The 15,194-nt window shown below is 40.0% G+C and overlaps 1 protein-coding gene and 1 long non-coding RNA gene across 6 annotated transcripts in view; one reads left to right on the top strand and one right to left on the bottom strand.

The window, feature by feature from the left end:
• Positions 1-15,080, bottom strand: part of LOC144057315 (uncharacterized) — a 58,394-nt gene extending 43,314 nt beyond the window's left edge. For 4 of the 5 annotated variants that reach the window (XR_013295209.1, XR_013295212.1, XR_013295213.1 and 1 more), the window contains exons 1-2: positions 12,620-12,692; positions 11,057-11,188 (exon numbers count right to left, since the gene is read on the bottom strand). This is a non-coding gene — a long non-coding RNA (uncharacterized LOC144057315). Of the gene's footprint in view, positions 1-11,056; positions 11,189-12,619; positions 12,693-15,031 lie in introns of those variants that run through there. The other variant, XR_013295210.1, reaches the window with a different exon arrangement.
• On the top strand, positions 1,028-12,391 carry sh3d21 (SH3 domain containing 21). The gene is made up of 17 exons (XM_077574742.1): positions 1,028-1,161; positions 1,596-1,753; positions 1,863-1,920; positions 1,993-2,102; positions 2,386-2,476; positions 3,222-3,283; positions 3,360-3,399; positions 4,399-4,493; positions 4,853-4,954; positions 6,141-6,192; positions 8,462-8,512; positions 8,592-8,709; positions 9,261-9,426; positions 9,791-9,859; positions 9,930-10,126; positions 11,658-11,721; positions 11,826-12,391. Exons 1-17 carry the CDS (start codon positions 1,158-1,160, stop codon positions 11,856-11,858), a joined length of 1,470 nt encoding a protein of 489 aa, XP_077430868.1. The 5' UTR covers positions 1,028-1,157; the 3' UTR covers positions 11,859-12,391.
• Positions 15,081-15,194: the final 114 nt, after the last annotated feature.

The following is a 15,194-nucleotide window of genomic DNA, read 5'->3' as shown; positions in this document are numbered from 1 at the left end:
ATATAATAATAATAATAATAATGCATCGGATTTATATAGCGCTTTTATAGACACTCAAAGACGCTTCATAGAGGAATGGATACATCATTTATGCACTCACACATTCACACTGTGGTGGCGGTAAGATACTTAAGTAGCCACAGCTGCCCGGAAGCGTGGCTGCCAGTGTGCGCCTACGGTCCCTCCGACCACCACCAAACATTCGCACCACCAGTGTGAGCAGCACTGGAGGCAATGTGTGTGAAGTGCCTTGCCCAAGGAGACAACGTCACATGACTTGGGGAGAGCGGGGATCAAACAGCCGACCTTCTGGTTACTGAACGACCGTCTCTACACCCTGAGCCACGGCCGCCACACATATCCATGTCACCGATCGGTGTATTCCTATGACGTCAATCTGGCATTGACGGGGTCTCGCCAATCTGCACATTTATGCTGTACTTGCATTGGAAAATATCCCAAAGTGCATGTACATGCGTCAAGGTTACAGATTCCGATGAGAGACTGTAGTTTTGTCTTGTCCCTATTGCTGGTCTAAGTCACATGGAGAGACGCAAGCTTTAACCACACAATAGATGCTGATGCATAGCAATTAAATGAGTTCATCTTCCTTTGTGATATCAGTTTCATGGTATTTCAGTTGCCCACCACCACCTTCTTTGCCATGTGACAATTAGGTAATTCAGTCTCACATCTTCCAGTTCTGCTTTTTTTTTTTTTTTGCCTCTAGTTTTTTTTTTTTTTTTTGGGCCAAACAACAACATGCTCTAACTCCCCCCAGAAACGCATGACAGAGATTTATGGTGATATCCATAGCAGATGATTTTACGGGCACATTTTTCAGAGCTAAATGTTTACGTCAATGCGTCATCCCCTTGTGAACAAGGTGTTAAACACTTCTAAGGTGACTTGGCTTAGCTGTGCCATTATAAACCTGCCCCACCTGTTTTTCCTCAGCCTGAAACCTCCCTCCCTCCCTCCCTCCTTCCTTCCTTCCAGTTCTCACCCCACCCTCCTTCTTCCTAGCTTTCGACTTGCAATGACAAGCCTCAGGAAACGCTGAATGTTAATGTTTGACAAGTAGGAAGGAGGTCGCAGACGACGATAGCATATTCTGTGACACACACATCGGGCTGAGGAAGACAACGTCGGGCACAATGGGTGAGCCTTATCGTTGTGCTTGTTTTAGAGACATATGAAATCTACTTTTAATTTGGTTTGTTAGGAATAAGGGATCAAGACACAGGGACTAACTGCTAAGAATTTAAAAGAATTTGCTATGAAAAATCTAGAGTCTTAGCTGGACTACGTGCGTGTGAATATTCTCATATTGTCTCCCTTTTGAGAATTATTGCTGCTTAGCTCCTTGTTAGAGAACAAGTTATGCAAAACATACTGAAATATTGAAAGTTTCATTTGAAAGTCGAATATCCCTACCTATTTGTCAGTAGCTTAGTGTATGTTTACACACACACATACCCTGCAAGGATCCACCACATAAAGAAAAGTTGGTCTCCAACAATGCAATGTCTGAATGTCACCAAGACAAGCCAAAAGAATCGAATGATCTGCCCCACTTGCTGATTGTGCCGCAGATGTTCTGGTGCTAATCAACTTTGAGGGCACCATGGGGGACGAGATTACCGTGCGGATGGGAGACGTGGTGAAAAATGTTACAAAGGCCAGCGAGGAAGGCTGGCTGGAGGGCGAGGTGCGAGGGAAGAGAGGCATCTTCCCGGCAAACTTTGTCAAGGTCTGGTTCCACTGCTAAAAGCACGAGTCAAGACCTGTGTCCTGGTTATCTGCGTTTTAAGTTTAACCACGTTTATTCTTTAAATTATTATTATTATTATTCTTTGCAGGAAGTGCCTGTTTATTTGATGGGTAACAGCACGCGGGAACCAAGAAGCATCCGGACAAGTATGCATCTAAATCCTCAGTCAATCCACAGTTGTTACTTGTTTGCTGTAATCTAGTCTTCAATCTCTCCAGCGAAGAGGGTGAAACAAGTAAGGACATGCGAGGTGGTGTTTGCCTACACCCCCGTGAACGAGGATGAGCTGCCGTTGGTCATCGGGGAGACGGTGGAAATCATCAGCGAGGTGAGGTTTTAGTCATCGGAAAACCTGCCAGCTGAATGAATAAATAAATCAGGGGGATGCACTTGAGTTTGCTTAGGTGAGAATTTGGGCACGGCTATTCCTGTCAAATGTCCAGGTTCTAGGTAAACAGGTGACAGAAATTAAACCCTGAGGGGGTTTTTTTGTGACATGAGCAGGTACAATGAGACAACTGACAGACTGCAATCTGTGTAATGGGTTCAGTTTCAGGTTGTTAGACAACTGCGGCGTGTTTTTTAAGTGTTTGCTGTCTCCAACGTGATAGATTGAAGATGGATGGTGGATGGGCATCAAAAATGGCAGCGTGGGGGCCTTTCCGTCCAACTTTGTCAGAGAGATCTTCGTCATCCCTAAAGGTGCGTCCAATAACTACTTTAGGGCCCAAGAACAAGGAAATGCGAAGGCTCTCTTGGAACCACGTTCGTTATTATTCTTTCAACAAATTCAACAATTTTCTTGGGTCCTTAAAATACCCGAAGCATCACCAATGTTTGCAAGCATGACAATGTTTGAAAAAATTTGCATTCAACACCAGTTTCCCTGATCGACGTGGAATTGGGTGGGCGTACACCGTCTAACATAAAAAAAAATCAAATAGCACTTCAGCATTTAGGTTTGTACTTTGACAAACAAAAAATTTGACCAAATGCGCTCTAATTAAACCAGGAGTCCTAGACAGGAGGGCAGTGCTAAATTGGTAACGCCATTCTCACTAATCAGCGTGAACTTGGATGAACATGTCTATCATAACAGAATGTGCAAAAGTCTCAAAGTCTCAGCAATTTTGGTTTGAAGCAACGGTTTGGGGGCAAAATCTAAGGGGTGTACTTTGACAAACTCCTACTCAGGAATTCATCCAAATGGAGCACCAATCAAAAGCAAGTATCCTAGACATTTGCACAACGCTCAGTTGTGAAGCTTCTTTGCCAACGGAATCTGATGGGTGGCGTAAAAATCACTTTGAGGAATAGACATGAAGAAGAGGGTTTGAGGGTCCTTGGAAAGTTACACACTTTTATAAATTATATTTGTTCTGCCTTTCTTAGTTTCATGAACACGAATCTGAACATGCTAAACCGATTAACGATTTTGTTTTGTTAGATGGCAAACACAATGACAGCAAGGTCAGACCGAAGCTGAGCAATGCAGTCTTCAGTAAAGAGGTGCAATACTGAAATAACGATTGTCCGACACGCCATTGTGATCACTCTATTTATCATGCTTTTGTTCATTTCACAGAAGTCTCAGAGAGCAACAGTTCGCAGCAAAGCAAAAAACGGTAGGTTGCAAAACAATACTTCAGCGATGTTCAGGTGGTTGCCATTTGCACTTAAGGAATACCATATACGGTTTCTAAAAGCAGATAGACAGGTCTATTCTTAGCATCACACCCAGTCAACAAGAGACAAGCGAAAATTCCGGAACTGTGTTTTTTGTGGGTGAGGTCAGCTATAACATATGAGGAATGTATTTCGTAGGCTCGCTTATCTTTGTACGTTTATTGTGGTGGCATCAGGGAATTTCCAGTGTTAAGATCACATTACTTGAAAGCTCAATAATCCTGAGTGAATATTTCTTACACCCTTGATGACAACTAGGCTTTGGCAGTTGATTTTTTTCCTGTAATGAAGCCACTGATAAGCAGAGGTGGCAAAAATAATCACTTTGTACTTCAGTAGAAATACAGGTACTTGTGTAAAGAGTACAAAACATAGAAGCACTCAATACCTTTGTTTACTGTAAGTAAAAGTAAAAAAAAGGCACTGGAGTGTACTTAAGTACAAAAGTAAAAATAATTGGAAAACAAAAGAACTGTGCACACAGAATAGTTTTCATCTTTTATCAACCTTACTGAGAAGTAAAAAACAAAACAAAAAAAATGGGATTGGCTCAGGCTTTTATGCCATCAAAACATGGCTTTGCCAAAGTGAACAAACTAAAGAAGAAAATACTAAATTAATTAGCTAACAATAACTGGAAAAAAAAATACACCTCAGCTGTATAAGGTGTATTCAAATTAGACAAGAAATATATTACTTCTCCAAATCTGAGAATGTGCACAATAAATGTATGTGGAAAAAAATTGAATTTATATTCTCAGAATATTCGGCAAGTCACTGCGCACTTTTCATTAACAATCAATCAATCTAAAATATTAAATACATACAGTATGTACCTCTTTTATTATGAAATTTGTCTGTCAATAAAAAAATAAGTGCACAATTATTTATAATATCGTGAGCAATGTGTGATGATATTATGTGTCGTCTTTCCTCAGTGGTGGAGTGTTGTCAAGTCATGTTCGACTACAAGTCCAAAGCAGAGGACGAACTGGATTTGAAGACTGGGGACGTCGTCGTCTTACTGAGAAAGGTTCAAGAACATTTCTGTTATGTTTCCCCAAAGATTCTTGGCAGATTACATTGTGCTTACCTCCAGCTACCTTTTCTTATCTTTTCATGCCGCATTTGTCATTTTGTTAAAAACCAGCGGAACCAGTCGAACCTCTCTCCAGAAAAATCACGTGCCACAAGTCGTGTGCATGTTTTGATGAATGAGCCAATCATGAATGAGAAATGTCCGAAAAATATATTTAAACATGAATTTGATCTCTGTTAATGGGGGTTTGGGCTATGTTTAGGTTTTGGACTTTTCAAGAAAGCAATTAGATGTCGCAAAATAAGCTCGGGGGCGTCTTTTGAGGTAACTAAGTCTTTCATCTGTATCTAAAGGAAACCGAAGATGATGGCTGGTGGGAGGGCGAGCTCAACGGACGCTGCGGATTCTTCCCTGATAACTTTGTCATGGTGATACCGCCAATGGACAGTCTGACGGTGAGTGAATCAATAAGACTATACTAAACCCGTGGATGTGCTTTCAATGTGATATTTTTTAATTGTCTTGTATACAAATAGTTGGGTCTCGGGAGTGCCTGCCCACCCATTGATTGTGCAATTAAACAACATAAAATGTGTCTGTAAGTGAGCCGTTTGAATTTTGCCAGATTGTGACAATAGTCAGGCTGATTTACATAACACGGCCCCCCACACGAGCTTCTCTGGCCATTACTTGGCAGATAAGATGGCCAAGATCTGCCATATGCAATGGCTACAAAAAAGCACCATCATATGAGACCATCAGAGCTGCAGTGTTAGCACCAATTAGCATTAACGAGCAGCATTATCAGTACAATAATGACCCCTATTCTTGATTAGTTATTTGAAAATTCACCTATACCCATTTGTTGTTTAAACCTATCCTGTGTTATTAACCCTAACCCTGCTGAAAACTCACCCATTCACGCTTTTGTGCTGTTTCTACAAGATGCCATGAGATGGTGCTAATGTCCTGTCCTACAGTAAATCCGAATTGGTCTCAAGGAAGTATGTGTGATGCATCTCGATTGCGAGACAAGCTTTGAGCTAAATTTAGACCGGCTTGTTAATGGTACATTTTTTAACTTAAACCATCTGTACTCCATTAATTGTTAATAGTAAAGTAAGATAAGTTTGAAATTAGGTTAAAGGTGTTTGGGATCATAGTTGGTGTGGTATTGCTATGGTTTAAAATATTAATATAGGCCATTAGAGGCAGGTCTCAGTCCCTCCCCCACACTAACTGGCAGCAGTCAGTGCATTGACAAGTGAAAGTCCGCAACTTGCCGATTATTGCTAACCTCGTTGCAATGTTCAAGTGTGCTTTAAGAATGTATCCTTTATGTATTTTGACCGAAGAACGTACAGACATTTGCTTAAGACACCTGAGAAGTGCTTGAAATTTGCAACGTCTCCTTGCATTTGTCCCGAAAAACTTGTTTATATCTGACTCGCTGCCAGGATGCAGTGACTCAGTTTTTTTTTTCTGTGTATTGGGAATTACTCACCCCGAAAACTCCCTCAGTGGAAAGAGTGTATTTAAAAATAAAAAAAATAAAAATAAAAAGAGGTGTCTTGAATACACACAAGGACTCACTGTGGCTAACTTGAGGTTTGCTTTTTCTGTCTGTGCTCTTTTCACCAGGCTGGCAACAAGAGCCTACCGCCCGCTCGCAACATCAACAAGGCAGTCTTAGGTACGTTTTGCAATTCTGACATGATTTAACAGAGCAACACTGGGAAATTTTACTCTGTCATGACAGTGGGTTCTGTGATAGACTGGAAACTCTCTGATGGTAACAGTTAGTTAGTTAGTGGCGGTAATCATCTTGTGTATCTTGTGCAACTTATTTCAGCTGTTGAGTCAATCCGGGGCAACACTTGGTTTAATTAGATTACATTGAGGTTCCTCAAAACCTAGTCAAGTCTGGTAAGCATAAAATTGGGTGTGGTGTGTTTGTACCGTTTTTCTGATATATATGCATGTGGAGAGGTAAAAAGAAGGCTTTGGGGCCTTCTCTGTGCCAGACAAAATTGCGATTGATCATTCACGCCAGCTCTATAGCAGAAATGTTTCTTACGTGATTATGTTTTTGCAGCATACTTACTGTAAGGCAGGAGCTGCTGTTGGCCAGCGCTCATGCCTTGATACTCACAAGCAGAAGGAACCGCCTCTTAAAGGCACATACCCAACTATAACCATAAATAATAGTGATCATTGTGATTGAAGACTTGTTTGTTTTATCTAAAATTATATATTTGCTGTCTTTGGATTAAGTTTGGCTTTTATACTGGCTTGTGGTTTGTGGTGAGGTTTTGACTGATTTAGCCAACATCTTGATGTCTAAGATTCAGGATTTTGGGGTGATCACGGTTCAAATTTAGAGGCAGCAAATAGGACAGAAAAAAAAAATCTTATATTTTTTAAAATATCGGTCCCTGAGCCCTGTCATAAATATGCTAAAATACACACTTAAAGAGGACTAGGATTTTTTTTTTTAAGGCAAACTTTAGACTGATGGTCACAAGATGTCACAGGAAATCACACAAGTTGGCTTGGGTTAGGGAAAGAAGATTTTAGAAAGAAAATTATTTTGGTTGATGGTGGATCGTCGCCACAATTCGTTTTTTTTTTTCCCCTCAGGAAGTGTCCCAAGCGTTGGGGAGGTGGTGAGCAAGAGGTCATGTGACATTGTTTGGGAGTCTTGCAAGGAAATGGGAGGGAGGGGATTTGAGGAGGAGGGAGGGCGTCTTGTCACACAAGACATTTGTACAAGTGGCACACATCTGAGCTTCACTGCTATGTGAGTGTGGTTGTATGCTTGAGAGGAAATGTTGTGAATACCCAAGGTGGGTTTCCTGTGCTGTCGCCACATCGTTGACTCTGCTGTACGCTACATGTAAGTGCTGGTTTTTGGTGACATTTGGGTTCAAATTGGTCGGGACTCAGGACTTGTATGGTAAATAGTAAACTGATTAGATTGGAGGCTGACCTTAGTCCCAGGGCTCAACACTTTATTGTCCCTTAGATGCTGTTGTGACCCTTGGGAGCTCTGCCTGCAGTTCAGTTGGTTAGAGCTGAAACCAGGCCTGCGCCTAATCAGCATCTCCTCTTTGACGTTTGAACTGAAATACAGCCAGCTAGATTTTTTACTTTGTTTTATTTAACTAGTGGTTTTAATGCTCCGTTCAATGAGCCAGTGAACTGTCTGAAAAAAAGATGAAGGCATTTAACTGGCCATTAATGGTCATTTAAAAAATAAGAATGAAAAAATATATATTCCTGAAACATGAATAAAAAGTAATAATATAATAATTCAGTAATTTTATATTATTTCTTAAATTTTGTGATTTCCTTCAAAAAAAAAAGAAGAAAAGTCAGCTTCACTATCTCCATTTTTAACAAATAAAAGCCATGTTTGTGTCACTAAAGTTTGCTATTTTCTTTTGCTATTTTTTTTTTGTGGCTGCTATCGACACATTTTATTGTTTTGTTTTAGAAACAGGAAGAATACTTATTTTTGTTGCTTGTATATCCAAGGAGTTTTTTTCCCCAATACATAGTCATTTTTTCCAAATTTGTGTTTGTTTTTAAATATTTTCTTTTCAATTAAGTAATTTTTGTTGTTTTGGTGGGATTTTTTTCCGAACATGAAGAAAAAGCGTTTTTGTTAATTGCATTTCTAAACTACAATATTTTTTGGAACACGAAAAACATTTTTGTCGTTTGCTTCAACAAGTTTTTTCTTTCCATACATCTATTCATTAAACATGACGAAAAGTGTTTTTTTTTTGTCTGCTAAATAAAATTTTATAAGTTTTCCAAACCGTTGAACATCATCATCATCATCATCATCATCATCATCATTATTATTATTCTATGAAATAAAAATTAACAGATTGACCTACAATGCTGCTAATTATTAATATTTAGCATGCACATTTATTTTCTTTTGCATTTTCCAGACAAAACAGAGGGCCCAGCCATGGACAAAGTTGCCCCGACAAAAACAAAAGGTAGGGCTGGTAACACATTGAGTCCAAAAAAGTCAAGTCAAGTTTACATTTGGAGTAAAATGGTTTTGTTCCTTCGCAGATGAAAAACCCGAGCTTAAGGACTTGCGAAGCCATCCTCCAACCAAAGTGAAGCTTCCGAGCATCAACAAACTCAGTCCGCCTCAACTCAAAGACAAAGCCAACAAGGGTTTATCCAAGTGAGACATTCACAATTGCTCTTTTCTCTCCCACCACAGCAATTTCTATTGCAATAATTGTCAAGCTCCATAAAAAAAATATTGAAAAAAGTTCAGTAAAGGTCACAAGGGAAAAATGCCTACTTGGCACAGAGAAGCGAGCCTTATACAAAGTCAAGGTTTTTGGTTGCCACGGTGTCCTTCGAAAAGAAGAATGCCAGGATGCTCAACCTTTAGCGGCAAACAGTGGAAAGTCTAGGATGAGTCAGGTCGGGCAAGACCGCGCACAACCAGCCTTCTTCCTGTTTCCTGTGTGAACGTGCAAGTAAACTCAGAAAACCAAAACAAAGCTGTTCCTGAAGGTGATTTCTACGCGTGAAGTTGATTTCTATTTGGTACAAAGCAACACATAACGCCCACCCATTCATTTTGTACAGCGTTTGTCGTCTTCATTATGATACGAGCTGACTATTCCACCATGCTGCCCTTTTAAGATCTTGTTTATTGAAGAACTAAGTCTCGGTGCACCATTTCGAAAGCAAGACAAGACAATAGCAATCATCCTCTTGCAGAGCTAACGGCGACACGTCTCCACACTCGCCAAAATCGCCCGGGGAGAAAAACGACGACCATTTTGACGGCGTGGACCCGGACAGCAGCAAGCTGAATCACCCGACAGCCAACCGAGCCAAGCCGCCCCTGAGGAGACCCCCAACGGGAACAGCCATCGGAGTGCAGGTAAAAAATAAAAAACAAGAGAACAGCCACCTTAGCCACGGTCCTCCCCCGAGCTGTTGATTGAGTGTTTGAACGCTGAGTCACTGCTCATGTCTTCATGGCGACAATGAGGAGAAGCCTTACTTTTACTCATGCTTGATTGTACTTTTAGATAAACAGTGGAACCACAAACTGAACTAAACCGGTTCAGGGACAAGATCAAATATTTTTGCGATGATATGTATGTTTCAGAATCAAAGCTGCTGCCACCAGAAAACCTATTTAACTGTAAATATAATGTTTTGAGGTGCAGTACATTATTATAAAATGTGTGAAATGCTAGCAGTAAATCTTCCAGTCTTTAATTGCAAAATTTTCTCTACAGACTCCAAGTGACTCTGAACCAGAACTGACCAAGAAGGGCCAAAGCGATAAACTGCCCGGTTTACAAAAGGTGTGACAGATTATATACGTCATTATTTAAGACCAAACTGAATAACTTTCCACTTTGTATTTGAAATCAGGGCGCAGAGCATCTGAAGCCACCACCGGCAAAGGTAGACTTCCGACCCAAAACGCCACCTCCGGTGCGACCATCACCTCCTCGGAAGCCGGCGGAAGTCCGAAACGTGGCCCAAAAATCCGAGGTGACGCTGGAGAGCCTGCAGGCAGAAGTCAAGGATCTGCGGCTGGCTCTGGACATTCTGCAGGCGCGACACGAGTGAGTGCCGCGTACTCGGGCTTGAGCAACTTCACATTTGTTTTGTTTGTAGGTTGCCATTTAGATTTTTTTAGGTTGTCAACTTGACACCTGCATAATTGTTTGCAATCAGCCTGTAAATATACGTAAACTCATCCAATCACAGTCAGGCACCTTTCACTGCCTCGCAGACATTTAAAAAATAGAAAAGTCTAACTCCACTTCACGTAACAAATGCAGGGTCTCGACTCACTACAGTACTACAAAGAAAGATAACAACAAATAAAATCACACTAGGCTTGAATATTTTGCAATAATATATGACTATCCTCCTGACCGTATTATATGGATTCTTGCTCGTTATATAAATTCAGACCGTCTGAGTGTTATTCATTTCCCTCATTGTCAATCAAGACAATTCAGTCAAATTTTTATTTTTTTTAACTACTTTGAAATCCAATGCAATCAGCTTGTAATTGTTCCAATTTTGTATCAATGTTTCTCCCAAAGAAAATCAACCAATTGCCTCAATAACAACGCTTGACTAAACTGCTGGATCGCAACCGGTCCAATTACTTTGGGTTTTCAATATCCCTTGAGCATTTTTTTTTTTTGAAACACTATTTGCTTCTCAACACTATGCTCAACACCTTACTTGCACCTGGACAGTAATTGCTAAAAGGAAGAGCTATGGCTTCCAACTACTGTATTCCCGTCATCCCCCTTCCATGACCAGGTCACCAAACCTGCTAGAATTTCCCTTACACTAGAATGTGTAGATTGTTTTTTTTTCCTCATCGCCCTGAGCAGTCATGTCAACGGTATTTTCTACTGAGTCCTTGTTTGAAACCGATATTAATCTAAGATTAGAATTCAAGACGTTGGCAAGCTACCAAGATAACATCAACAAACTAGAGCATAGCTAACATCAGACTTGAATTTGAAACTTACCTTCATAGATCAGCACGTATAGCCTGAAGCCTTTGTCCTTTCCTGGCAGCTGACATGGATGACACGACTCACATATTTAAGTGACGTTTTCCGTTAAGTCCCATGATCTTGTGAAGAATGCGGTCATTTAGTCTGTGTTAATAGTAAAACAGAAAAACGATGTTCCGGATCAACTTAAATGACAAAGAAAAGAGTGCACAATCGTTTGATGCTCATTGTATTGAGGATTTCCCAACTATTGGTTTCATTGCCATGACAACCAGGCTTTGCTCGGAAAGATATTCAGATCTGTCGGCTCTTCACCCAGCCTAGCTTCCAAGTCACAGGCAAAGAAAGTGGGTGTGGGGAAAGAATGGCTCGCTCACAGACTCGTTTTTGGAAAAAAAAAATTGGCGTTTCATTTCACATTTCCCAGACACTCCACAGATTCAACTATTTATATACAAGCATTTAAAAAGCCGCATGTCCATAACATGTCCTCAATATTGCGCATTTGTTACATTTTTTTTCCCACAAGATGTCCTGCTCTTGACTTGTCATACTTTGAGTCCACAAAATAGGATATTGGTTACTAAATGTCTGTCTATGTGTATTTGCTCAGCCACGACATGCAGGAAGTAAAGGAGGAACTAAAGGAAGAGAGAATCAAACAACTGACACTGCAGGTCAGACAAGCTCAGCTTTTTTGCAAGCAAAACCGCAATTATTGATGTTACTAAAAAATTTATAAAACAATACTGACTCTGTGTATGTGTATTTTTCCATGCAGGAAGAAGTAAAATTGTTGAAAATTAAACATTAATCTCAAAGTATGATGAACCACGCAGCATGCCCGTTGACTGCAAACAAGCTCACAAGCAAGGACTACGTTAAACCCCCTTGTTATGATGCGGGTCAGATTGACCCCGAAATCTAGAGGGCGTTAAAAAAAAAAAAGAGAGAGAGAGAGAGATACATTTATTCTGCTGGACTTACTATTGTTTTTACTTTTATTTTTTTGTTTTGATAATCAACATGAATAGAATTTGCACTGTTATATATATTTTTTATGATTATATGTATATTGGGTCACATTGACCCATAATGACCATTGTTTGTAAGAAACAAATACAACAGAAGGGTAAACGACAGTTTTACTGCTTTTTTGTAATCTATTTTTCCTGGGTTTTATTGTATATTTACTTATATAATGTAATATGCATGCAGCTGTACAGAGGAGTAAATGTATTTCCTGCATATTTGAATAATTTTGTTTCCATTTGTACAAGAATGTTATTCTCCTAATATCCACATGGGGGAGCCATTGGGCTATTAAAGATTTTTTTTTTTGTGTGACTTTTGTGGATGTGATCTAAAGTCAAATCATAAATCAAGTCAAAAGGGGCTTGGGTGTTGAAACGCTTTCATATTTGCCATTATTCATTTATTTGCCATTATTTACCACGGGGATAAAAATGAGAACAACTCAGTAGTGAACCAGCATCTTGGAAAGAAACTGTGCCGTAAATGGACTAGTGTCACAAAAGGTCCTTTCCCACTACCTGTAAGAAGCGGCAAGCCCACCTGGGTCGCTTTTCTGACACTGGAGGGGTCGATTTTCCAGCCTCGGAAATAGTATTGAAGTGTGACAGCAGCTGTGTAAAAGTGAAGAGCAGAAAGTTGGAACAGGGGTTTGAAGTATAACACCCGATACTCGCTTCTAATGCAATGAAAGGCAATTAAAGTTGGGAGTTGTCTGCCTTTTTCCCCGAGACCGATGTTCGGGCACAGAACAGGGGACTTCAGAAGAAGTATCAAATTAAATAAGAGTTTTGAAAATGGCTCAATGAAAGGGGGTGGAGGAGTTTTGGAAGTAGAGCTGCGGCTAACTTATTTCTACACGGAGTGGTGTTGGCGACTTCAGTAAAATCATTCCGTGTAGAAAAATGATTCGTGCGGAGCAAAGATTTTGTTTGATTAAGGCCGTATATTTTCCATCCTGGAAATATTTCACTTTTTGATTTTTGTGTGTGGAATGTCTGTCACAGAAATCTGCATTTTATAGCAATGTTTTTTTAAGTGGACTTTTTACAACTGTTGCACCATTGAAAAAATAAATATTGATTCCGATGCAGTTAAAAAAAAAAAAAAGAAAAGTCACCAGGCTTTAAAACAATGAACATTTAAGCAGTCTTGTGGGAATTTGATTCTTTTGGGCTCTGATTGGCTGCTGGTATCATCTTGGAAAAAACATGTTTCGTTTGGTTTTAAGACCTAAGAAGGTCCCCAAGCATCCTGCATCTTGGAAGGCTTCTGGTAGTGAGCCTAAGCACCAAAGGAATATCCTGAGAAGATACAGTAAAACTCCTGGATATGATTCAGGAAGGACTGAGTTACAGTATGCTGGCGTTGTATCGAGAACGCTTTATTTACATTAGCTCTCAACAAATGGAACTTCATCAATGTTGAATTTAATACACATCGCTTACCAATACTGTACAGCATTTTCTACACATTTGATACTTGCAATTTTTCTGCTTGAAATGTATTTGTATACTTTTAAATGTGTTTAAAGTATGAGGGAGTGTTTTTTTTAATAGTCTTTCAAAATTGCACATTATGACTAATTACATTTTGAGTGTTTGTCCTACCAATAGCAATATCAAACCCGTCAGAGCCCAACAAACGTAGTTCGAGTCGGAGCACATCTGGGTAACATCTAGAAACGATCCCATCTGTACAACTGCTATGGGAACGAATGTTCTATTTTTAAACCAGAGGCGCGTTTCCTCTGGGACTCGAGGGGTGAAAAGGGGTCACGCCATAAATTTCACCAATGGTTCACAGATATGAAAATGAATGGTCTCTGTCTCTCCCACCACATTGAACATAAGTTGTCTTGTGACGAAGGAAGGATGACGAATGTGGGGAAGTTCGGGGGGAGCCTTGAGAAATAAAAAAAAAATAGAAATAATGACAGAGAGCGTTATAACGGACAAAGAGAAGTTTGTCACAGAAAGGCTATTGTGTGGGATTTCATGGGAATTGAGTTTAGGGCCATTACTGTACGCCACTAGGGGGCATTCAGGGCACGAAATGGAATTTAAATATATGTATGAGCCGCCACAGAATCACAATTATGGTTTTACTTGTGTTGATACAGTAGAAGGTCCATTTGGATACCACTTTTTGCCAAAGGAAATTACTCTTCAATACATGCCGTTTGATGGCTCATTTCATTGTGCCGCAAATTGACAAATGTTAATGGAGTCTTGGCCACAAAGTGCTGCCTCCAAAAGTGAAAACATAATTAGTGTTTATAATTTTTCTGTCTTCTGAGGGATTGGCCCTGCAGTATAGAGGGTGGGGTGAGCAGTGTCTCATTTGCGCCCTCTTGAGTTTCTCCGCCCATGACTTGGAAGCTAGCCTGGGTCGAGATCATGCTGTGGTCAAAACCTTACCTGTGTCACAATTACATTTCTGGTTGTGTGGCTAAAAGAAAAAGACTGTTATGCTCCACACAGTAAACCACCGACTATTATTGGCAAAACCTGTGTTGATACAACTACAGAATCCGCTTACTGAAAACATTTATCACAAACAAAAGCAGAAAACGAGCGGTTACGAGTCAAAATTTAGTACGCTAGTCTGAAACACAGTTAGCCTTCCAGCTAGCCTTAGCTTTGAGATACATACTAACACCGCCAACTGGTTCATAAAAGCAGCGTTAATTAAGCGTTTAGATGTTTGATGTGGAAAAAAACATTTAGACTAAAATTTACATAAAATCAGTTTCGCCATTTTACTTGTGGTGTCCACTATTGCACTTCGACGGCGTCATTGCTGCCACCTTAATTTTTGCTGAGGGCGCCACTACGACAAATTGCTGAAATTAAAACAGCGTGTGTATGTTTATAGTAGCTATACTATCAAGTCGCATAGTAAGAAAACAAATAGATAAACGCCTGTGAACGGAGACTTGAAGTTGTGACTTACCAACAAGGAAAAAGTAAAGTGCCAAACCAATGAGAGCTCAGCACTGATTAGTCAGTAGAACAGCAAGCTGTTTTCCTATTGGCTGGTGAGTTTTGACACGTTTTTGAGTAACTATTTTAAATTGAACCGAAAGCTAATTAATTAAAGTATTTGTGTTATAGAT

This window comes from Vanacampus margaritifer, chromosome 9, assembly GCF_051991255.1.
Source record: "Vanacampus margaritifer isolate UIUO_Vmar chromosome 9, RoL_Vmar_1.0, whole genome shotgun sequence".
Taxonomy (NCBI): Eukaryota; Metazoa; Chordata; class Actinopteri; order Syngnathiformes; family Syngnathidae; genus Vanacampus; species Vanacampus margaritifer.
Note: the sequence above shows the minus strand (reverse complement) of the source record. Positions and strands in the feature narration are given on the sequence as shown.

Coding starts and splice junctions, on each gene's coding strand:
- sh3d21 (XM_077574742.1), top strand. Junction 3,400..4,398: donor TCGCAGCAAAGCAAAAAACG/GTAGGTTGCAAA, acceptor GTCTTTCCTCAG/TGGTGGAGTGTTGTCAAGTC. Junction 6,193..8,461: donor CATCAACAAGGCAGTCTTAG/GTACGTTTTGCA, acceptor TGCATTTTCCAG/ACAAAACAGAGGGCCCAGCC.